Source organism: Oryctolagus cuniculus, chromosome 6 (genome assembly GCF_964237555.1).
Source record: "Oryctolagus cuniculus chromosome 6, mOryCun1.1, whole genome shotgun sequence".
Lineage (NCBI taxonomy): Eukaryota > Metazoa > Chordata > Mammalia > Lagomorpha > Leporidae > Oryctolagus > Oryctolagus cuniculus.
In genome coordinates this window covers 17051201-17075009 of record NC_091437.1, presented here as the reverse complement: position 1 = coordinate 17075009, position 23809 = coordinate 17051201, and the positions used below count along the sequence as shown (strand labels likewise).

At 46.5% G+C, this 23809-nt stretch overlaps 1 protein-coding gene and 1 long non-coding RNA gene across 10 annotated transcripts in view; one reads left to right on the top strand and one right to left on the bottom strand.

Annotated features, from left to right (window-relative positions):
- CCDC192 (coiled-coil domain containing 192) overlaps nucleotides 1-23809 on the bottom strand; it is a 298623-nt gene that overhangs the window by 67384 nt on the left and 207430 nt on the right. The window contains exon 7 of one of the 8 annotated variants that reach the window (XM_051843387.2): nucleotides 10977-11304. The exons of 6 other annotated variants lie outside the window; for them this stretch is intronic. In XM_051843387.2, the coding sequence (XP_051699347.2) occupies nucleotides 11084-11304 (221 nt within the window). In that variant the 3' untranslated portion in view covers nucleotides 10977-11083. Of the gene's footprint in view, nucleotides 1-10976; nucleotides 11308-23809 lie in introns of those variants that run through there. One more of the 8 variants, XM_008254980.4, reaches the window with a different exon arrangement.
- On the top strand, nucleotides 1534-19195 carry LOC127490499 (uncharacterized). Of its 2 annotated transcripts, none has more exons than XR_011389692.1 (3): nucleotides 1534-1883; nucleotides 11174-11766; nucleotides 18676-19195. It is a non-coding gene; the product is annotated as an uncharacterized lncRNA (long non-coding RNA). The 2 variants fall into 2 exon arrangements; XR_011389693.1 differs by lacking the exon at nucleotides 18676-19195 and adding an exon at nucleotides 16124-17873.

Genomic DNA, 23809 nt, shown 5'->3' with positions numbered 1-23809 from the left:
GAGATCAAGGACGGGCTCCTGTCACTGATTCCCCCCAACACACCCTCTGTGTCCAGCCAGAAGAAGAGGCAGTCTCTCCCTGTCTTCCACATTCCTCCCAGAGCCACATTCTCAGCCCTTGTTCTTCAAGGGTCTGAGGCCACAGAAACAAGAGCCTTGAGGAGAAGAATCTCCTGGTCATCTTCTCCAGAGCAAGCCCCTTTTAAAATGTGGGCCTAAATGGGAGAGAGGTAGAGAGAAAAATCTATAATAATAGAAAAAAGTGCTGTCTGATAGGATAATAATAAAATACATTTGAGCTGATCTTTCGTAGCTGAAGCTGGGTAGCATTTGTTCTGATGATGCCAAGCGGAAAATAAATCTGGGTAAAAGTGTTTCTACTCAGATCACAAAGAATGCTCAAACAGGAGGAACATCAGACTCAGGCCTCCCTGTGAAACGCACCAGCTGTATCAGCTCGGCAGTTCACTTCATCGCTCTGGACCGGAGGTCAGAAAGGGTTTCCAGGACCAGACAGCCAATATTTCATCTAGATTTGCTGGCTGTACATGGCTGTCCCAACCACTCAACTCTGCCGTTGTGGCAAGAAAACAGCCTGAGACAATACCTCATGACCAAGCATGGCTGTACTGCAATGAAACTTAATTTGCAGACCATGAGTTTCATATATTCCTGGTGTCACAAATATTGTTTGCTGTGTTTTTGTTGTTGTTATTACTGTTCAACCACTCAAAAATGTAAAAACCATCCTAGGCTTAACGATCATGCAGCCAGATTCAGCCAGGACTGTGGTTCACTGGCTGCTGCTCTGGACTCTGAGGATCTAGAAGTCAGTTTTCCCACCTGTACATGGGAAACCCAGAACTCACAGGCTGTAAGCATGAAACGAGGGATCATTTTTCACTTTGCTTTCTAAATTTCAGATATGATTGCTAAATGTGTTAAATCAAGGAGACCTTACTGCCCCTTACATTTTCATCTGAAGAGAAGACAGCGGTTAGAGCTAGAATCAATTACCTTTGCAGATGTCACTTAACTAATGGCCTTTGCTTCCCCACTGATGCCACTCACTTCTAAGAGAGCCTTGGGGGTCAAGTGAGTTCTATGTCTATGTGTGGCAATCTTCCTTCAGAAAATGCCAGTCCTGGTAATGGTCACTTACTTCTTACCTGTGTTTGTGATATGGATAAAATGATATTTAACCACTGAATTCCCTTCTGCACAGCACGCGCACTAAAAGAAAAAGATTTAGAAACCATCCTGCGGTACCTAGGAGGACGCACTGCACCCTTGATGGGTGATGTGCTCAGGTCACCTGTTCTTTCTCTGTCATGCATGCGAGAACAGGTATTACCCATGAAGGTGACAGGCAGTAGGATCTAGTTCTATGTGGATGAATATTTTAGACGGCAGATGAAAAGCTCGACACTGAGATATTGGGGGACAGTCAACATGGAACACAGAACAAATTGTGGCATCACTGTTTATGATGTATACAAGCAAAAGTATGTCAGGCAGAGGTTACAACACCATTCACCTACCTGGCCAGGCAGATAAAACAACTAGCCTACCCAAGCTATAAGGTAACAGGAAACAGTGGGCCTAGCACCAACTGTAGGGTGGAACTCCTATCCTTAAATGCATTCATTCGAAAGCAAAACCAAGTAAGATACAACAAACAAAGGAAAACCAAAACACTGTGCTGGCTGAACAAATCAAGTCAGCTGGTCAACAGTCTGAACAGGTTTTCTGACTTTCACCGTAGATCAAGTTTGAGAAAGAATGAACTTGTGGAGAACTTTTTCCTACAAGCGGATGGAGGTTGACTTGAGAAAGGAAGTGCAGACAGTGGATGCCTTTGTCGTCTTAACTGAATGGAGGCGGTGAGCAAGGATCGCTGTGTTGGTCTGGTGCTTGGGTTTCCTGGTTGCAAGTCTGGGATTAGTCATCTAGTCCAAATCCTCCCCATGCGGAGGAAATACCTGATTTCAAAGTGTTGTGATTATTCACTGTAAATAGCTGTGATAATGTTAGTTGTGTTCTTTTATACAAAGCTGATGCTTAATGGGTGCGAGTCCCTAACAAGACCATGGGCATCTACTAGAGCTGACTTGTTTCTTTCATCATTACCACACCAAGGTCATTTCAACAGGAGACAGGCAATAAGGCACACCTTTTTATAACAAGGCCAATGACTATACTATTTGCTTTTTTCTTTGAACTGTAACTTCCTGTTATCATTGCATGAATCCCGTGTTACAAGGAGCCGGCCCTTGCCTGTTTTTTTTTTCCCTACCATTCTGCTGTTATCTATTGCCTGTGAGATCATGATTCTTTTAACGAAAAAGGCATTATCAGATAATACTCATAAACTGTTGATAAAGCTTACCAGCATACTTCAAAAAAGTTCATGGGAAAGTGGAACTAAAACGTACGTTTTATTTTGGTGCAAAAAGATTTTGAAATCTGTGTAGTTTTTCATAAAACACATTGTCCATGAACTTTTTGAACACCTCCCATATGTATAGTTGTCAAATCTTTTTGCACCAAAATAAACTCATTTTTTTAGTTCTACTTTTCCACAAACTTTTTCAAGGACTATTTTATTTGTGACATTTAGGAAAATAGATTCAAGAGTTATTATATGACATAGCCTATGATTTTTCTATCTGACAACAAAATATTAGGTATTATTGGAATTGAGCAGTAAGGGTTATTCATTAAAGAAACAACAAATAAAATGTAGATCTTATAAATATAAATGGTCAGGCAATTAAATGTCATCCTGCCACAGGTCCACACTGTTGAAACTACCCAAGTGTCTGGCTTGGGAAATGATTTCTCTGGGAAGCTGGGAATAAGAACTGGTTTTTGTTTTTGTTTTGTTTTACCATAAAATCCTAATTTCATTAGGTGTGGGAAACTTTGTGGCCAGCCCTGTCTTTAGCTGTGAACTTTGTCCCAATGTCCTTGTCCTTTTATTTTAAAAAGATTATTTCCTGTCCAATTCTCCTCGATTAGCAGAAAAACTCTCCTATGTCTGGGAAATCTTAATGAAAGATTTTGTTGCGAGATCAGGGAGAAATTATGAGAGTTTTTTTATATCATTTACATTTTCATTTTCCCCCTCTTTTTTCTTTGTGTTCTAATTTTTTCCGATTATGAGAGTCAGACTTTTGAATCTCAAGTGTTCGGTTTCCCAAGTCTTTAAAAATATTTTCTTATACAATCTAGAACAGTTTTGTCTCTGCAGTCTCTATACTTGAGAATTGCCAAGTAAATATTATTTTGACTTAGGCCTGCAAGAGTTATCAACACTCCTTTATTTGTTGCATTAAAGCAAATTAAAGCTAATTTTTCAAGTCTGCCATTATAATCTCAGCTTGCCATGAGAGTATATGGAAGGGCACTAATGTAGTAATCAAACTAAATTGTTAAGTCCAGCATTTACTTAAATTAGTGGGACATATCACAAACTCAGACTTTCTGAGAAAAGTTCATGGCTGATGAAAAAGGATTGAGGCATTTGTTTCTTTTTGTGAATGTTTTTAGAATGCTGGAAAATGACTTATTTGGTAAACATTTAATTCCCTGGATTTCCTGTTACTTTTGAATCAGCTATTACCTGATATCTTGGACAATTTTCATTAGGAAACAGGTTCAGGAGCATTTCAATGGCCGTGTGATGGTTTCTACCAGATACTTCAAAGATGGGCAGATGGCTTCACAACCCCACCTCTCCTAGGAAAATCAGCTTTTGGCTTGGACTGTGGGCTATCATGTGACTTTTAGTTTGAATCACATGTTTAGCATGATTTGAAGCTTACTACTCAGTTTCCAAGAGGAATGGAAGAAATTGGAAATGAACTTTGGGGACACATGGTAGCATAAAGGTTCTGCTGCAAATGCAATCCCCTTAGAGATTCCTCAGAGGCCAACAGCTGCCTGCTCCTCCAGCCTCATAAGCCTCAAGGTGTCACTACCAGAGACGATTCACCTCTGGGCCAAAGCTCTCCTCTCCTCTGACTGGGAGGTAACCTAGACCCGAGTTAAGCTCAGCTTCTTGCAAAGATGGCAAGGCAGGGCACTGTGACTCGTGACTCTTTCTTTTTCGGTGGCTGGTCTGGGCAGATTTCGAGGTGACAGGAGCAATTAATAATTAATAGCAGCTCCTGCTCGGCCTGTTACTGTATCTCCACTTCATGCCGAGGGCTGGCCAGGGCATTGGCTGGTGAACTCTGATCTCCCTCTCTGGAATGTAATGGATTTTCTTTCTCTCTCCTTCCTTTCTATGTCACCCTCATTATCCCAAGGGTTTAAGGCATCCTTTGGTAAAAAAGCAGAGATTTAGCATTATCACGTATCAAAATTGTGGAGATGACAGTCCTAAAGATGGTTTGGTCTAAACAAAAGGAAAAGATTTAGGGGCAGACATTTGGCATAATGCTTTGGACATCATTTGGGACACTTGCATCCTATATTGGAGAGCCCAGGTCTGCTCCCAATTCCAGTTTTTTGCTACTGCGCATCCCAGCCATAGGCAATAGCTCAAGTAGTTGGGTTTTTCCCACCCACATGGGAGACCTGGATCAAGTTTCTGCCTCTTGGCTTTGCCCTGACCCAGCCCTATCCCTTGAAGGCATGAGAAGTGACTCAATGGTCCCCTCTGGTCCCCATGCTCTTCAAATAAATTTAATTAAAATTTTTAAAAGAAAAATATTTAAGGATTTCATCCAGAAATAATATAGACATGTCAATCCTCTGCCTCACTTTAGTGTCAGAAGCAGTGGGCAGCTCTTCAAGACTGGAACTGGGACATTTAGTTAGGCAGGGGGAATAGAAAAGACCAAGGAGGTCATGGGATTTGGGGAGCTAAGAAGAGTTTATGGAGCAGATTGTGTAGGCATGAAGCAACCTCAGTGAAAAGGAGGAGTTTTAGGTTGCAGAAGAGGCAGATGGGAGGTGTGCAGAGGGGGCCCGTACATTGTGGTGATCACTGAAGGAGACTTGGAAGGCACAGAGGAATGAGCCGAGCTGGCAGGGCCCCATTGCTGAGAGATGGGTGAGAGGATTTGAGACTGATGCACCAGAACCTGAGTGCCTGACAGCTGCTGGGGAAACTGTGTGTAATGGTTGGACTGTGGGCTATCAGAAAGGAGGCAAATACGAGGAAGAGAAAAAGCTTCAGGCTGAGAAGCTCAAGAGGCAGAGACCTGCGCTGAATTTGCTGCCAAATCAGTAGGCAAACTGGAAGAGGCAGTCGATGACTTGGAGGACAAACTGAAATGCACCAAAGAGGAGCTCTTCTGTGCACAAAGGAGCTGGGCCTAGACCCTGCTTGACCTGGATGAGACAAAGAGCACCCAAGTCCCACCCAGCTGCTCTTCCTCCCTATGACCTGACTCTTCCTAAAGCCAGGCTGCAGAAGTTGACCTCAAAACCGAGGGCTGATCATGACCTGGAAGGCTGCCTTCTCCTTTGGCCACTCCTCTCCATCCTTGAGCTTAAATCTTGAACTCCTTAAACATCCTTAAGCCTTTCCCATGTCTTTTCCACCAAACTGTCTCTGCCTCTGCAAAGACCTTCCAGTAGGACTAGAGATCAAGCACTTTGGGGAACTGGGAGCACAATGCACAAGTGTCTTTACATTCAAGTTGTGATGTACACATTTCGTGATGTTGGAGAGACATTTCCTGTTGTTGGAGTGACATTTCCTGCTGTTGGAGTGACCATTTTGTAAAATGTTCCAAGTCATTCCACGATCTGAAGCAGCACTCACTCTGATCCCTTTCTTTCTTTGGGAAGCTACCTTTCAGCTTAATGCATAGTGCCCTCTCCATAGAGAAGAGAAAAAGGGACGGGCCTGCCTTACTGGGAGTCAGACAGAGCCCAGGGAAAGACTCCTCTGTGGAGAACCTCAGTGCTCTGCGTGAAGTATCAGCCTAACCAGAGAGGTGACTCTAAGAGCAGCTATCCCCAAACAAACAAAACTCCAGGCTGTTCAGCTTTACAGCTTTTAAGGTACCTTGGGACAACATTTTTTTTTTTTTAATTTTTAATTTGTTTCATCAGAAGTGACCAAGTTAAGATGGGGGGGGGGGACCCTGAGACCAATTTTTGGCCCCACCAATGCCCCTTCCAATAGCCTGCAGAATGGATCATATGCCCTTGGGTTGAAGTGACTACTTCATTGCATTCCTGTTTCTGCCTCCTTGAAAGAAAGACAATTATGTTTTCACCACTGATTTAGCGATAGAAAAGTCCTCTCATCACCCTTTGCTGAAGCTGCTGTTTCTAACAGTGCCATCTCATTGTGCCTTGTAGCAGTCAGTGCTGGGGACATCCTGAAAAGCTTATGTACACAATTTTAGAAATGTTCCATTATGTTGAAACTTTGCTTCTCTAGACTTGGGGACGTTGGCCAGCCCATCTGGCAGTAAAGCTCACTACACAAGTACACTGAAGGCGTACTTGTCTTTCCAAGTTCGTTTCCCCACCCAGTCCCTGCTTTGGTGAGGTTCTGGTGAGATCTTTTATGTATACATCTTAAAGTTTATGGGCTTAATATGTACTATCCTGGGGCTGCCATTGTGACTTAGCTGGTTAAGCCTCAGCCTGTGACACCAGTATTCCATATGGGCACTGGTTTGAGACCTGGCTGCTTCACTTCTGATCCAGCTACCCACTAATGAGCCTGGGATAGCAAGAGAGGATGGCCCAAATGCTTGAGTCCCTACACCCGTGTGGGAGACCTGACAGAAGCTCCAGGTTCCAGCCATTGTGACCATTTGGGGAGTGAACCAATGGATGGAAGATCTCTCTCTCTACACAAGTCTGCCTTTCAAATAAACAAAAAATAAATCTTTTAAAAAAATGTACTGTCCTTGGGTGTAATCTCTTTGGAGCTAGTTGGGTGAAAGAGAAACCAACAGTGTAACTGTTTTGACACCAAGTGTCTTTTTGAAATAAAGACCCAGTCCCTCCAAAAAAACCAAAAAGTGGTGCTTTAAATTACTTCCTGTGGCATGTGCATGTTCAAGATCAGCGAATTTTAAGTTGGTTTCATTTCTGATATTGAAGTGCAACTGTACACACCTGCAGCCATTGCAGGTGAAACAGGTTAAATAAGAATAGAGGACAATTTCAGCTCTGTATGAAAACAATCAGCTGGTAGGATTTTTTTTTTTTTTGTCAAGAATCAATATTGCAAAGCCAACATATATATGTGAGTCCAAGTTCAACTGATTCTTTTTTTTTACATAAAAAAAGCAGATTTGGAAACTTGCTTTTTGAGGTTCCTTACCAAGGTCATAGTGAAGTGCTGGAGAAGACTCATCCCCAGTCCGCAATGAGCAGTGGATTTTCCAGATTTTCCATGAGAGCAAGAGTGTGACAACTCTGCTTGAAACCACAAGTCTTTGTTTAAATGCACATTGCTGGGTCCTGAACCGGAGGGCAGGAGCAGGCATTCTTCTCACTGACCCCTGCTCAGTCACTGTGAGCGCCTCCCCGGAAGCGGCTCAGTTCCACCCCAGATGAGGGCCCAGCTCCCTTGCCCTGCCTCTTCCATGTGCACCTGGTGGTATGGTCAGCCTTCCTTTGCAAGTGTCTGTGACCTCCTGGAAGGCAGAAGTTGTGATCCTCGTGTTTGCGATTTCTCACATCCATTGTCATGCCTGGCAGGCAGAAGGGTTTGGATGCGCATCTGTTCAATGGGTTGAATTAGGCTGAGAAGGGCTCTACCGATGCTCTGATGAAGGAGCTGGAGCTACTGGCCCAAGTCATGCTGTATCATGACAGAGAGAACGAAGAACCAAGGTCTTGGTCACAGTGAGTGTCCAGAGGCTCCCTCTCAGTGGGAACAGTGGACTTGAGGGGGATGGGTGGGAGAGGAATATGTGATTCCCACTATTCCATTAATGACAGGGTCACTTTCCTTTGCCTGAGCTCCTCTCTTCCTGCCATCATTTTGTGCTGTTTACTGCCCTGTGGTACAATCATAACAGAAGAGCCTGTTTTGTTTTGGTCTTGCTCTTCTCCTGAGGGAAAACCCAGTGTTGTGTCTTTTCCCAGGGAGATGCTGTCCTAGGACACTTTTCCCAAAGGGCTGCAAGCTCTGATTCATCCTTTTTTTTTTTTTTTTATTGCTTCAGTTTTATTTCATTTCCACCCTTGCTAATGTTAATAAAATGCACGCCATAAAGAAATAAACTCCACAAGGACATGAAACGATGCACCACACGGCTATTTACTTGGCTGCCCGACGATTCTGCTTCTGGAATTCCACTCCCAGGTCTGATGATGGCCCTCCACAACAGCTGCCTGTTCACAGCAGAGCTGCACAAACAGATGGAGTTGGTGCCATCCATCCCAGGCAGCAGGACAAACCCCTGGGAAGAGGATGATGCTAAGTTCTTTCATATCTGTCCAACTTTATGCTCTTTCCTCTCCCATGTTACCAGGAATGTCTAAAAGTGTCGCTCCCCGTCTTCGTGGAGGAACGACACAGGACCCTGCACTGTTCTTTTGTCTGCTCGGCCCTTCCCGGGTTTGCTGCTGGTTCTTCCCGGGTTGGCTGCCGACCCTTCCACCTCCGTGGAAGGGCGGTTCCCCCTGCCACATTCCCCACTTCCGCGGGGGAGCGGCACACCGCCGGCCGGCTCTCTTGGGGGCTGCACAGGTGTTCCCCTTAGATGTTCCTCGTGCATGCTGTCTCTCTCCTCCTTTATAGTCCTCTTCCGCCAATCCCAACTCTGCTACCCACACGCCGAGTACGCTGCTCTCCTCCAATCAGGAGCAGCTCCTGCTGTTTATTGGTTGAACTGGAGGCAGCTGTATAGAAGTTCTTACTCCCTTCTCAGCGCCATATTGTGGGAGAGCAGATGCATAGAATAAGTCCTAATTCCAGTAACTTAGTCTAGTCCGGGTTGCTCCCCACAGATCCCCCTTTCTTTTTATTTTTGGCGTTGATACGCGCCTGTCTTTGGTGCCCCGCAGCACACACTCTGCTCTGCTTGCTAGAGTTGCCCACAGGTGCTTACAAGTCCTATCAATCAGGCAAACCGAATCCGGGTCCTCTCTTCGCCATGTTGTGAGGAGGTTTTTAGGTGCTGATGCGTGCCTGTGTTCGGTGCCCTGCAGCGCATGCTCTACTCTGCTAGAACTGCCTGCAGGTGCTTACAAGCCCTACCAATCAGGCAAACCGAATCCAAGCCTTCTCATTGCCGTATTGTGGGGAGACTTATTGGTGTTGATTCGTGCCTATCTTTGGTGACCTGCAGCTCATACTCTGGTCGAGCTGCCTGCTGGTGCTTATCGCCTTACTAATCAGGCAGACCGAATCCAAGCCCTCTCATTGCTGTGGTGTGGGGAGGCCTTATTTTTCTCTATTTCTCTATCTCCGGGCATTCCTATTTCTCCTATTTTACTTCTATCTGCCAGCATTCCTATTTCTCTCATTTTACTTCTAAAACTTCTGTTTCTCTTATCCCTGCGGCTTCCTGGCGCCCACCCCGAGGCTGCTTCTCGGCACCTCGCCGCCCCACGGCAGCTTCACGGCTCTGCACGGCTTCCCGGCTTTGCGCGGCTTGGCTTTGCGCGCTCCGCGGTCTCCACGCCCTTCGCGTCCGCACCACGGCCTCGCGCCAGCCCTGCGTTCCCTATCTATTCACGCCCCGTGCTCTCTCTGCACACGGAGGCTTCCGCGAGTCACACAGCCCCAGCTCACGTTTCCGCCACTAGTATTCAATCTAAGTTCCCCGGGCTAACCTGGCGAATTCAACCTAGCTCACACGTCTGCGCCTTTTGGTCTGGCTTCCCGTCCTTTGCTCCCCGGGCTAATCTGACGGATTCCAACCTGGCCCACGTTTCCGCCTCTGGTTTAACTTTTCGCCTTTTGCCCCCCGGGCTGACTTAAAGAATTCCAAACTGGCTTATGTTTCCGCCTCGGCCTGCACTCGTGGCTTCATCCTCCCTAACATTTTTCTCTACCCGGTATGTTTCCCTAAGTTTTCTTCCAACAATATTCCTCCCTCATTTCTCCTAGCTTCTCCCCACAGTCCGTATCCGAGTCTGAGTTTCTTATATGTTTCACTTTCACTTTCAACCTGCAGTCCGTATCTGAGTCTAAGTTTCTTCTTGCTTTCACATTAAATCCTAACTTCTTTCCCACAGTCCGTATCCAAGTCTATGCCTAGGCTTTCGATAGCTTCTTCTGGCACCTTTTCCGTCGGGCTTTTCCCTAGGCTCTTTGCTAGTTTCTCTCTCCGGTATTTTCCCATTTCTTCCCTCCTAAGTTTTCTATCCGAGTCACGGCACCATTATGTCGCTCCCCGTCTTCGTGGAGGAACGACACAGGACCCTGCGCTGTTCTTTTGTCTGCTCGGCCCTTCCCGGGTTTGCTGCTGGTTCTTCCCGGGTTGGCTGCCGACCCTTCCACCTCCGTGGAAGGGCGGTTCCCCCTGCCACATTCCCCACTTCCGCGGGGGAGCGGCACACCGCCGGCCGGCTCTCTTGGGGGCTGCACAGGTGTTCCCCTTAGATGTTCCTCGTGCATGCTGTCTCTCTCCTCCTTTATAGTCCTCTTCCGCCAATCCCAACTCTGCTACCCACACGCCGAGTACGCTGCTCTCCTCCAATCAGGAGCAGCTCCTGCTGTTTATTGGTTGAACTGGAGGCAGCTGTATAGAAGTTCTTACTCCCTTCTCAGCGCCATATTGTGGGAGAGCAGATGCATAGAATAAGTCCTAATTCCAGTAACTTAGTCTAGTCCGGGTTGCTCCCCACAGAAAAGCATTGCAAGCTACAGCGGTGTAGGGTATGTGACTACTGCTGGCTAAATGGGCAATATTCATGGTTGGCTTCTGAAAGCTTCCCTTTGTTTTGGTTCCTTCCAGTGCCAACTTTAAAGGATGCATTCAGACCTATGAACTTGAGTTTGCTAATGAGGCTTACTTGGGTTCTGGATTCTACCTCAATGACAGTTTTTAAAAAATCCTTTATTGTTTTCTTACTGGGAATCTTCACATATTCTTATTAGAGATCACAATAGTGATGCCACCACAAAAGAATACTGAGGTTTCTTCTAACATTCTGGGGGGTCCTGGAAGTCTCCAGAGGCAGGGGGCTCCCGCTCCGCCTCCAGCTGCTGAATTTTCCTGTCTTTTTCCTCCAGGATGTCCTCCAGCTGACTGATCCTGTCCGTGTGAAGGGAAATCAGGCATGACAACTCCATGATGAGGGTCACTTTTCTGTCACCTTCTTCCACAGCGGGGAGACCCCCAGAGACCTCTTCCAGAGAGCGGTCTTCTAGAGCAAACAAGAAAAGGAAAGTCTGAGCAGCTTCAGATTGGGTTTCTTAGAACTCAAAGAGAGGCAAGATGAAATGCTTCATCTGAGACAGCCCTAGCGTGGAGTCATCTCATTAGATTCACTGAGCGTGGAACCTGGGCCAGGGAAGGGAAGAGAGTGGCTGGGTGCTCATGAAGAAGGACTTGGAGGCCTCTCAGGAGAGGAGAGAATCAGCCCTCGCCAACTCCGTTTTGTGTGCACGTAACTTCCAGTGAACCCTGGGAATGAGCGATCCTTGAAAATCCAACCCACAAACAGCAGCCATCCGTGTCACATGATCCTTGTCCCACGGGATCTTTCACAGGAGCTACCATCAAGCAAAAACACACTCAATTCAAATTTCAGTTTGGCTGGGAAAAAAAAAAAAAAAGAAAAGGCTGCCAATTCCATTTATGGGTAAACTAATAATGAAAAAAGGTGAGTTCATTTCCCTCTTTTTTAAAATTTTATTTATTATTGTTTTAAAAAATTTATTTAAAGGCAGAAAGACAGAGATATACTATCTGTTCACTTTTCAAACGCCCTCAATAGCTGGGGGTAGGCCAGGACGAAACCCAAAGGCCAAAACTCAATCTGGGTCCCCGACATGGGTGGCAGGGACCCAGTTATTGGAGCCATCACCTCCTGCCTCTGAGAGTATACATCAGTAGAAGCTAGAATTGAAAGCAGAGCTGGAGACTTGAATCCAGCCACTCCAATAGTGGATGAGGGCATTTTTTAAAAAAAGATCTATTTATTTGAAAGGTAGATTGAGAGAGCGAGAGGGAGAGATACACACACACAAACACACACACAAAGAGAGAGAAAGATTCACTGATCAATCAATCTTCTGTCTGCTGGTTCACTGCCCCAATGGCTGCAACTGCCAGATTTGGTCCATGTGAAGCCATGGGCCAGGGACTCCAGCCAGGTCTCCCACATGGGTGGCAGGGGCCTAGCACTTGAGCCATCTCCCACTGCTTTCCCAGGAAGCAGGCAGCTTGATCAGAAGTGGAAAAGCCAGGAAATGCACACTCCAAAATAGGATGCCAGTGTCTTAACCTGCTGTGCCACAACACTGGCCTCTGGATGAAGGCATTTTAATCACTGTGCCTGATGCCTACTCCAAGGCTAGTTTCTTAACCTAAATCAGCTTTAGAAGTGGCAGGAATACAATTTGAGATGATTCTGGAAAATTCTGTTAGCTGGATATTTTTCAAAGAGATTCTTTTCTTTAAGGTCTGAAACCTTTTCAGCATCTCTAGATAAAAATCACAAATACTTCTTGATTATATGGACAAATTTCAGCTGCCCACAAAATAATTAACTCATGGAAGTGAACTCTACCTTCAAGATAGAGCTCAGCATGACCACCGCCATCATCACTCTAATCTCGAATGTTTCTGAGTATAGAGAAGGCACATTTAGGTGTAAGCAATAAGGCATGTCAACAGCTCATGGATCATTTTTAGGACTACTGGAGGCAACACATGAATGAATGCTATCATGGAAGATCCAGCATTTCTTCAACCTGTCATGAAAACAAGACCTACCACTGTACCCATGACATATACTATTATGAGCCTCCAATTTTAAATAAAAGCACAACTGGTAGGTATTGTGGTGCAGTGGGTCAAGCCCCTAATTGGGATGCCCACATCTCTTACTAGGTCACCAGTTCAAGTCCTTGTTGCTCAGCTTCTGATCCAGCTTTCTGCTACTGCATCCTGGGAGATAGCAGACGATGGCTAAAGTGTTTGGGTCCCTGCTATCCATGTCAGAGACTGGCTGCTGTGGGCATCTGGACAGTGAGCCAATAGATGGAAGATTTCTGCTTCTGTCTCTCTCTCTCTGTTGTTCTGCCTTCCAAGTATATTAAAATAAAGAAATAATCATTTAAATAAACAAATGTATTTGCTATTGCTAGGTACCACCTCTCTGCTACAGATGAAGCAGGCAGGCTGTGACAGCCCGTGCAGATGAACCATCATCCATCTGTTAGCTAAGGAAAGTCACTGGCACCTGGCAGCTTGCCAAGGGACCCTGAGGCAAAGCTTGTGCACTCAGGTGCAAGGCAGGGAGGATGCGCCTAGTGTCGCAAAAGGGATAGAAAGGAACCTTTTCTCTGCCCCCAGCAACTATTACTGGTAATTCGTCAAATTTTAAGACTCCATGGGACAATTTCTCTTCCAAACATTAGAAATTATAGTAATATTTAAGGATATGGATTGAGAACATGCATTTTCAAGGGTTAAAGCACAGCAAGTCAAAGTGGCAGCACAATGGGAGGCGATGATGCTGGGAGAGGAAGGGCAGGCAGGAGAGACGGCTGTGCTCGGTGAGGGTCAGGGATGGAGGTGGAGCATCAGGTGCTGCCTTCTTTCTCTCTGACCTCTTCCTTCCTTCTGTCTTTTGTCTTCTCGCTTTTTCCTCTCCTTTCAGGAGAAGCTTTCTTCAACAGATTAGTACAGCAAGAGAGAGGTTTGGTGCCACTCCAGAGGGCAAACTGGTCAACAGTTGTCTGGTTTTTGTTATTTCAAGAATGCACTATAGGTAGAATACTTTGTTTATGTGATTGTAATGATAATGGGGAAAACCAACCAAGGTAGCTTCTGCGTGGAAGAAAGCATTAGAGGGAGAAGACAGGAAGAATGTGAGAGGAAAGGTAGGCTATATTTTTCAATTGAGCTACTATCATAAAATGCCACGGGCCTCTGGCCTAAACAATCGACATTTATTCGTCTCTGCTGCTGTGGTGGCTGGGAGCACCAGACCAAGGTGCTGGGATGGTGAGAATGCCCTTCCTGCTTGTCAGCTTCTCCCTGGCTGCTCATGAGGTGGACAGTGAGCGACCTCTCTGATGTCTCAGGATCCTAACAAGGGCACCCATGCCATCATGAAGAACCCATGTTTATGAGCTCATCCAGGCCTCATGACCTCCCACAGGCTCCATCTCCAAAACCACCACATTTTAGGGTCAGGCTTTGACAGCAGGAATGGGAAGGTAGCATGATTCTATGGCACAGCAAGAGGACAACTAGACAAAAGTTGGAAGCACGTGAAGCTGAAAGAGGGAGAGGTGGGGCAGATGCTGTGGTGTTGCAGGCAAAGCCACCCACCTGCGATATCACATCCAATATTCGAATGCCTGCTCTGGGTCCTGGCTACTCCTGGCTTCCAACCCAGCTGTCTTCTTTTTTTTTTTTTTTTTTGACAGGCAGAGTGGACAGTGAGAGAGAGACAGAGAGAAAGGTCTTCCTTTGCCGTTGGTTCACCCTCCAATGGCCGCCGCGGCCGGCGTGCTGCGGCCGGCGCACCGCGCTGATCCGATGGCAGGAGCCAGGAGCCAGGTGCTTTTCCTGGTCTCCCATGGGGTGCAGGGCCCAAGCACCTGGGCCATCCTCCACTGCACTCCCGGGCCACAGCAGAGGGCTGGCCTGGAAGAGGTGCAACCGGGACAGAATCCGGTGCCCCAACCGGGACTAGAACCTGGCTTGCCGGCGCCGCTAGGCGGAGGATTAGCCTAGTGAGCCGCGGCGCCGGCCAACCCAGCTGTCTTCTAATTCCCCTGGGAGGCAACAGAGGATGGCCCAAGTGCTTTGGGCCTCTGCTACTCATGTAAAGGACCCACATGGAGTTCCTGGCTCCTGGCTTCAGTTAGCCCAATCCCCAGCTGTTGCAGACATTTGGGGAGAGAACCAGCATATCGAAGACCTCTATCTCTCTGTCTCTGTCTCTCTCTCTGTCACTCTTCCTTTTAAAAAAATAAATAATTATGTTTTTCTTTTTTAAACAAGGAGACTCCCACTGTAGCATTTCATGGAAGAGACAAGCTAAACAATGTACAGCAGTAAGGAAATTTCTCATTCACTATATTTTACTATTAAATGTTCCCTTTACGCCGGCGCCGCGGCTCACTAGGCTAATCCTCCGCCTAGTGGCGCCGGCACACCGGGTTCTAGTCCCGGTCGGGGCGCTGGATTCTGTCCCCGTTGCCCCTCTTCCAGGCCAGCTCTCTGCTGTGGCCAGGGAGTGCAGTGGAGGATGGCCCAGGTGCTTGGGCCCTGCACCCCATGGGAGACCAGGAAAAGCACCTGGCTCCTGGCTCCTGCCATCGGATCAGCGCGCCGGCCACAGCGGCCATTGGAGGGTGAACCAACGGCAAAAGGAAGACCTTTCTCTCTGTCTCTCTCTCTCACTGTCCACTCTGCCTGTCAAAAAAAAAAAAAGTTCCCTTTACATGTATAACATGACTATTTCTGTTCTATTGCTAAACACATCGCAAACAAAAGTGCTTTAAACTTTTCAACAAAGTGACAATGCCAAGTGTCTCACATCCTTTTTGTACGGGAAATCGTGCCCCTGCGGGAAATTGTGCCCCTGTTATTAACTGTGGAACACACCAGTGAGTTTTCTGGACCACTGATCATGGTCCTGCTCTTTCCTCATCTGGGCACAACAGGAAGGAATGCTCGTCTCTAAGGTCCCAATGGCCCTACTTGTCCCAAATGTCAAGCACCTGTGCAATTGCCTAGACTTTCACTGGCAGCTCCAATGGACCCAGCAAAGCCATGGCTGCCTGAAGCATGGTTTGGTCATCTGGTCAGGTAATCTCAGTTTTAGGCTCCACCCCCACCCACAGAAAGGTTCCTCTGATTGTGAGAGAGAGGAGCCAGCCGGGTTAGCCGTGGTCAAGGCATGGATCTTGCTACTTCACTTGCTACTTTTACGGCAGACGTTTAATGAACACGTACCATTTTTCATCATTCCCTCTCTTTTCCATCATTTACCATAGATATGAAGCAGGAATGGGACTGAAGGTTGAGGGTCATGGCAAAGACAAGGCAGGAAAAGGCTGGTGGATACTGGGAAGATTCAGAAGATGTTGGAAGAGGAGAGACAACAGGAGTTTTCGGGCCATGCTCACCTAACTATGTCAGCCTTGGAAGACCAAAGGCCCAAGAAGAAACTGTCACTTTGCCCTCAGCCATTTCTCTCTTCCTATTCTCCATGTTCTCAAAATCTCCATGTTCTTAGCAGACTGCACCATACTCAGGGAATAACAGCCGAGGTCACTGTAGTGGAGTAGCTTAGAGACAGAGTTGGAAGGCATTTTGGGGGTGAGCTGGTCTTGCCTGACACCCAGCACAAGAATCATGTCTGCAGCACCTCTAGGATGATTTTCTAAGCGTGTGGTCCTCAGACATAAGTGTTCCTCAAGCTCTCTGTGGACTGGCTGCCAAACTGATTACCAGTAACATCTGTGTTCTGCCATCATGGTAGCCACCTGCTGTCACAGGGGAACTGACAGCTGGAAAGCCACTGCTGGGGAGAGAATGAGCGACTGCTTGTTGCTCATCAGAGAAAGAAAGTGTGCTCTCACATTAGCTCAGAAGACCTATTAGATGTGACAATACTGCTTCATGAGCCCTGGAAGTTACAAGTTTTCTGTAAGGGGCCAGCATTGTGGTATAGCAGGTAAAGCTGCTGCCTGCAGTGCCAGCATCCTCTATGGGTGCCAGTTCAATCCTGGCTGCTCCAATTTTGATCCACTTTTGTGATAATGTGCCTAGGAAAGCAGCAGAAGATCCCCAAGCGCTTGGGCCCCTGCACCCATGTGGGAGACCTGGAAGAAGCTCCTGGCTTTGGCCTGGCCCAGCCCTGGCCTTGCAGCCATTTGGGGAGTGAACCAGAGAATGGAAGACCTTTCTCTTTCTCTGTCTCCCCTACCCCTTTGCAACTCTGCCTGTAAAATAAATAAATTAAAAAAAATTTTTTTCTGTAAACAATGATACAGTGCTGAATGGTGATCCAGTGAATGGCAGGAAGGGTTCTTTAGATTGTCTAAGTACTTCTTTCTAAAGAGGAGTATTCACATTTAGATCGCTTCACTGGTACCAACACCCAAAAGTGTGTATGTAACAGAGAAATGATGAGAACATTGGATCTAGTTTCTGATTAAAATATATTGAACAATGGGAAACACATTTGTGCCCAGTCGGATCCTAAGCGTACCCCACAGTTACATTTTTGATCATTCATTCATCTAGTAGTTAATGATTGACTGGGAGTTTGCACAGAGAGAATGAATGAAACATGGTGTTGGCTCCAAAAGGCAGTTTTGCAGTGGGGTAGGAGATGGGTAGCTCCGAGTTGGGCCCTAAAGGACCTCAGCAAGCCTCTACTGGGTACACACTCATGCAAGTTCTTTTCCCTCTCTGCCTTTCAAGCTCATGACCAAGGCTGCCAAGGTATTTAGTCAACAACAAAAACTCCTGCCGGTGGGATGATTCAACACCCCACCATAGCACAGCCACCCAGGATTACCACTGGGCCTCAAGGCCTACGTCAGCTTCCTCCTCTGCACGGATGCCCACCACTCTGACTCACTCCCTGCCGCCTTGGAATGCCATTCAGATTTGTCAGCAAACCCTAGGGAGTCCAGTTTCATCTCTTGCCACCCTTGGGCTGGAAGACAGGCAATTCTTTATAAATAGATGGTTCCCCTCCACACACACAACCTGAATAAAACACAAAACAACAAACACCTTCCTATTTTTCTATTCTTCACTAGATTTTTATAATGAATAGTTGAGAACGGCAATGCTCTGAAATAAACGGTTCACTCATTTACTTGTATTCCTGTGGTGCAAACATCTTAACAAGTCAGACTCGTCTTTATGTCCTGAAGTTTTCTTTATCCCCTCCTTGTATGTTTTCATTTCTACAGAGATCAGTCTCTATAGAGCTAAATGACTGGCTTCAGAGGTATTTCAACTGTCTGCTAACACCGTGAACACTTAGAATATGGCTGACGCTGGCATGTGCTCATTGATTTGGAAAAAAGCAAGCAGCATTACGAGAACAGATTTGATTGTCAAATAAGATTGGTGGCTTGAAAAAAAATTTTTTTAAGATTGATTTATTTGAAAGTCAGAGTTACAGAGAGAGAGAGAAAATCTTCCATCCATTTGTTCACTCTCTAAATGACTGCAATGTCCAGCACTGAGCAAGGCTGAAGCCAGGACCCATGAGCTTCATCCAGGTCTCCCATGTGGGTACAGGGACCCAAGGACCTGGGCCATCCTATGCTGCTTTCCCAGGCACATTAGCAGGGAGCTAGATCAGAAGTGGAAGAGCTGGACTTGAACCTGCACCCATGTGGGATGATGGCGCCTAAAGTGTAGTGTGTATGCACTAGGAGCTTTTGGCATCAAATTATAATGGTAAGTCTTAGGATACGATATGATTTAGAGGAAGAATGTGAGGTGCAAAAGCAGACTGGAGGGAATTCAGCCAGCAATAGGCTCAACCATAGGAGTTTAAGAAGATCTGTCTGTTTTGTAGGTGCCTTAGAAGAGAACTTAGCTGCAGCCCTGGTGACGTGGGAAAGTGCTCTCAAGAGCATGGGATCTGGGAGCCCGCAAAACACCCCATGAAACAAAACACTAAGGACAACCAGAGGCAGAAGACTGTGCAGGATGCAACTGCTGCTTAAAGTTCACCAGGGCCCAAGCAGATGCCTGTGTGTATTAATTTGCTCAGGCTGTGACAATAAAAAATACCACAAGCTAATTAATAAATAACAGAAACTTATTTCTCACAGTTCTGGCAGCTGAGAAATCTAAGATCAACGTGCCAGCAGCTTCAGTGTCTGCTGAGGGGCTATTCTGCAGCTTCTAGCTGAGTCCTCACAGGAAAAGATGCTCCCTAAAGCCTCTCTCTAAAAAATAATTATACACTGAGGCCGGTACTGTGACACAATGGTTAAGCCTCCTCCTGCAGTGCTGGCATCCCATATGGATGCTGGTTTGAGTTCCAGCTGCCCCACTTCCAATCCAGCTCCCTGTTAACGGCCTGAGAAAGCAGTGGAAGATGACCCAAGTGCTTGGGTCCCAGCACTTGCATGAGATATTGGGAAGAAGTTCCTGGTTCCTGGCTTTAGATCAGCCCAGTTCCAGCCTTTGTGGCCATCTGGGGAGCGAACCAGTGGATGGAAGGCCTCTCTCTGTCTCTCCTTTTCTCTGTAACTCTGCCTTTCAAATCTTTAAAAAAATAATTATACACTGCTTGGGATGCCTGCACTCTGCAAATCAGAGTGTTTGGGTTTGAATACTAATTCCTTTCGCAATTCTGGTTTCCTGCTGATACACACCCTGGGAGGCAGAAGGTGATGGCTCATATAATCGGATCTCTGCCACCCACATGAGGGACCTCAGTTGAGTTCCAGTCTCCTAGCTTTGTCCTGGCCCAACACCAGTTATTGTAGATGTTTGGGGAGGGAACCAGCAGATGGGAGCTCTATTGATTCCACCCCCAATATGTGTTTGTGTATGTTTATACTTCTCAAATTAATAAACTAAAAAAAACTAATTTATTTATTTGAAAGCAGAGTGGCACAGAGAATGTGAAATCTTTTATCTGCTAGTTCACTCCTCAAATGGCTGCAACAGGCATGGCTGGGCTAGGATGAAACCAGGAGCCAGGAACACTATGTGGGTCGCCCATGTGGGTGGCAAGAGCCCTTGTACTTGCACCATCATCCATTGCCACCCAGATACATCAGCAAGAAGCAGAGTAGCCAGGACTTAAACCAGCACTCATTCATGGGATGCATACAGCCCAAAGTCTTGTCTTAACAGCTCCAACAAACACCTGCTCTTCAAGTCCCTGTTCTAAGAGCAAAAATTCTATTCAAGAGGACTCTGCTTTCATGACCCACTCCCCTGCTAAAGTCTTGGCCTCTTAATAGCAACACATTCGGAATTAGATTTAGCTTTGGGGATTGGGGAGGTGACATCAAAATTCAGACCACAGCACCATACCAATCTCCAGCACTAGAGTGATGGGTCTGGCTGATGTGGACACTTTAAGGGCTGGGTAGTGTTTAGGGACCATGTAGGATAGAAAGCACTCACCTGTAACTGCCAGAGCATCACCTACATGGCAGGTAGATGCTCTCATCCTGAGAGGTGTGTGGGAGCTCAGCAGATCAGGGAACTGAACAGTCCTACCTTACTCTGAGGCACATACACCAATGTCCATACTTACTCGCACAGAGATTGAAAGTATTACCATAGTTTCATACCTGATCACCCTACTTCTGCTTCTTTACTCTGGTTTCAACTCTTCATGGGAAATGCCATCAAAATATAACTTAGGTGTGAACACTCTTGCCACAGTTCTCCAATGGTGTTTCATGTCAGGCTGACTAAAATTCCAAATGTATACATCAACCTTCAAGCCCTACATGGCCTGGGCCCTGCCTGCCTCCTTGACACATCTTTATTCCTCTTATTTCTCCCATCAGAGTAAAGGTAGCATTCACTGTGCTGCATTTCCACTATCCGCACAGGTAACAGAGCAGGCATTGGGGCCCCAAGGCTTTGATATTTGCTATTTCTTCTACTTAGACCATCATGCTCCTGATGTAGACAAGTTGAGTTCCCTCAGTCTCTTCAGGTCTCCACTCTCTAAAGTTGCTTTCGCACAGGAAGCTTTCCCTGGCACCCTACCTGCAATTACAACCCAACTCCCATTGCTCAACACTTTGGCCCCCATTCACAGCTGTATCAGGCTACTCTATGCTTTATCTTATTTCTAGTGTCTCTCCTACTTGAACAGAAGCTCCATGATAGCAGTGCTTTTGATGGCTTTACTTACTACTCTGTCCTTTTGCCTGAAACAGAGCTTGGAATGTAGTATTTACTCGTGTCAAGTGAATAAATGCACGAAAGTTAAGCGCATACGTGAGACAAAGTCACTGAGAGAGGCCCAGTATAAAGGAGGAGCCGGGTATCACATTTCCTCACTGGGCATATTTGTACTTCATGCATAGCTTTTCATTACAGATAACAACAAAGTGCTGTGATTACACAATACTGCACACAACATCTCTGAGTTTATTTGATAGAAAATGGAAAAATTTAAAAAGTTAGTTCCTCAGGCCTCTTCCAGATCTGTGATTTACATCTGGTAAGCTATAAAAACAGTTGCCCAAAGCAGGCACTTGGGAAGCTTTCTCAGTGCAGAGAATCCAAAGCCTGACCCTGAGATTCTGCTCGATTGAGTCTAGAAGAGTGTATAGTTTCCCAAAGCTCCCCGTGTGATTCCAACAATCAGCCGATATTTTACAGGGGAGTCTCTGGGGCCATGTAAGAGGCCTGGTGAACCAAGCTTTTGGCTAAATCCTAAAAGGTAGGCCAGAAGCTCCCAGGCAAGCCTCTTCTTGAGGAGAGAGATCACATTGGTTCTCTGTGCCTCTGCTGGCCCACTTGGCAAGGATCTGCAAGTAAATGCTGCTGCTGAGTGCATGAATCCCTGGGCCCGCCCTTTCATCAGCTCACACGCCAGCCACATTCGCCAGTTCTAACTCAGCTAAATCATCGCTGGGACACCCAGAGAAAACGATGAGTATCGGGGGCTGGTGCTTCCCTTGTGCTTCCGTCTCTGTTTCAGCAGGTGACTGGGCCCACTTCCTCACATGCGGGGCTGCGGAAGACTCTCCTGCTCCTCCCAGGGGAAGCAGATGGGGCCAGAGGATAAGCCCGAGGGAAGGAAAGACAGAGCACACTCTGTGGGGTGAGCATAGTGGCTTCCCAGCTTCCATAAAGCTTTAACAGCTGCCACCACTGAGGCCAGACAAGAAGGAAGTGAATCCCCACTGAAGCTCTGCTCTGGGGCTGTATTCTTGGCCTTGCTGGGACACAATGATACACCAATCAGACTGATCAGGAATGTCACAAAGAGACATGCAAATACATTGGTGCTAGCAAGGGAAGGAATGGCTGGGTGTGGGTAGTTTCTGTGAAACAACTAAGTGATGATGTCTTGAAGATGAGGCCACAGAATTAACACGGGCTAGAGTAGGACCCCAAAATATGCCCTCCTGAAATATAATTATTTGGTATATTTTGAGACGGCCATTTCAAAAAACTGCAGACAGAATTAACTCTGAAAGGCTTCCCTCTGTCCAGAAGTTAGCACCTATAAAGGAAATCTACACTATGGAGTCAACAGCCAGTGCATGCTTACAGGGTCCTCTCTGACAAGGAAAGATGTTTTCACAGGTGGTCGTTAGCTGGGAGATGTCACCTAGGCAACGAGACAACGCTTGCTCACTGTGTGGCCCCAACCATCCTAGCCCACTACTCTACTCTACTCATCCCCAATCCCTTAGAAACCTACACCTGTGTCCTTTAGTTTAGGTCTGTATAAGTATAAGCCTCATTGGTGTAGCCCTTTGAGTCTCATACTTTGTGAGGGTGCATGTCAATAAATTTGTTATTTTTTTTTTCTTGTTAGTCTATCTATTACTGGTTGGTTTCACTGGCAAAACATGATCAAACCTTGAGCTTTCCCTACACGAGTTCATGCTGGCAGGTAGGGGAAAACCCTGTGGCCACACACTGCTGTTGGGCACAGAGCTTGTGTCCCCCATCTTCTGTCCACTCATCTGTGGGGCAAAGTGTCTGATGCAAGTGAGAGCAGGACAGCACAGCTTGAATTACCTCCTCCCCCATTTTAGGGTCCCAGATTGTATTTTTTAAAGGATTTATTTATTTATTTGGAAGGCAGGGTTACACAGAGAGTAGAGACAGCGAGAGAAAGAGAGATAGAAAGAAGGAGAGAGGGAGAAATATCTTCCATGTGCTGGTTCACTCCCCACATGGCTACAATGGCCAGAGCTGGACCAGTCCCAACCCAGGAACTAGGAGCTTCATCTGGGTCTTCCACGTGAGTGCAGGGGCCCAAGCACTTGGGCCATCTGCTGCTTTCCCAGTGCATTAGCAGGAAGCTGGATTGGAAGCAGAGCAGCTGGGACTTGAACCAGCACCCCTGTATGATGACAGTGTCACAGGAGGCAGGTTACATAACCTGTTATGCCACAATGCAGGCCCTACTCAGGGAGTTTGACAGAAGGGGCTCTTAAACCAAACTGAGGAGACACAAGCATGTACCACGGTGTGCCAGAAGGAAGCCCACATAAGCATAAGAAAGGGATCTGGGAGCCACTCTTACTTCTTCCTACCAGCAGGACCAAAGTCCCCTCCTGTAACTCTGGCTCATTTGGAGAGAGAAGAGGACAGCATGCAAGGACGCACCAGAGGCCAAACACAAACGCTGACCCTTGTGGAAGTCAGGAAACTGGACACAGGGAGAGGAATAGGAGAGGGTGTGAAAGTGTGAACGACAGCAGATGAGAAATGAAGGGCTGTTTCTGTATCTGCAGAGGAATCTGTCCGGACCCAGAGTCAATGAGAGGAATAAAAACCAAGATGACCTTACGCCTGTGGTCTTGCATGGTGCACCAACTTGGCAAACAGGAGACTTCTCCCTGTTTCTCTTTCCATGCACAGGGATTATATGGGCACCTCCTTACAGAAGGAGGCATGTTTGCATTAATTTCCAAAACATTAAAATTTCTGGTGGTGTGTGACACCAGAAATAAAATGATGCCGTATTCATAAAAGTATCAGCA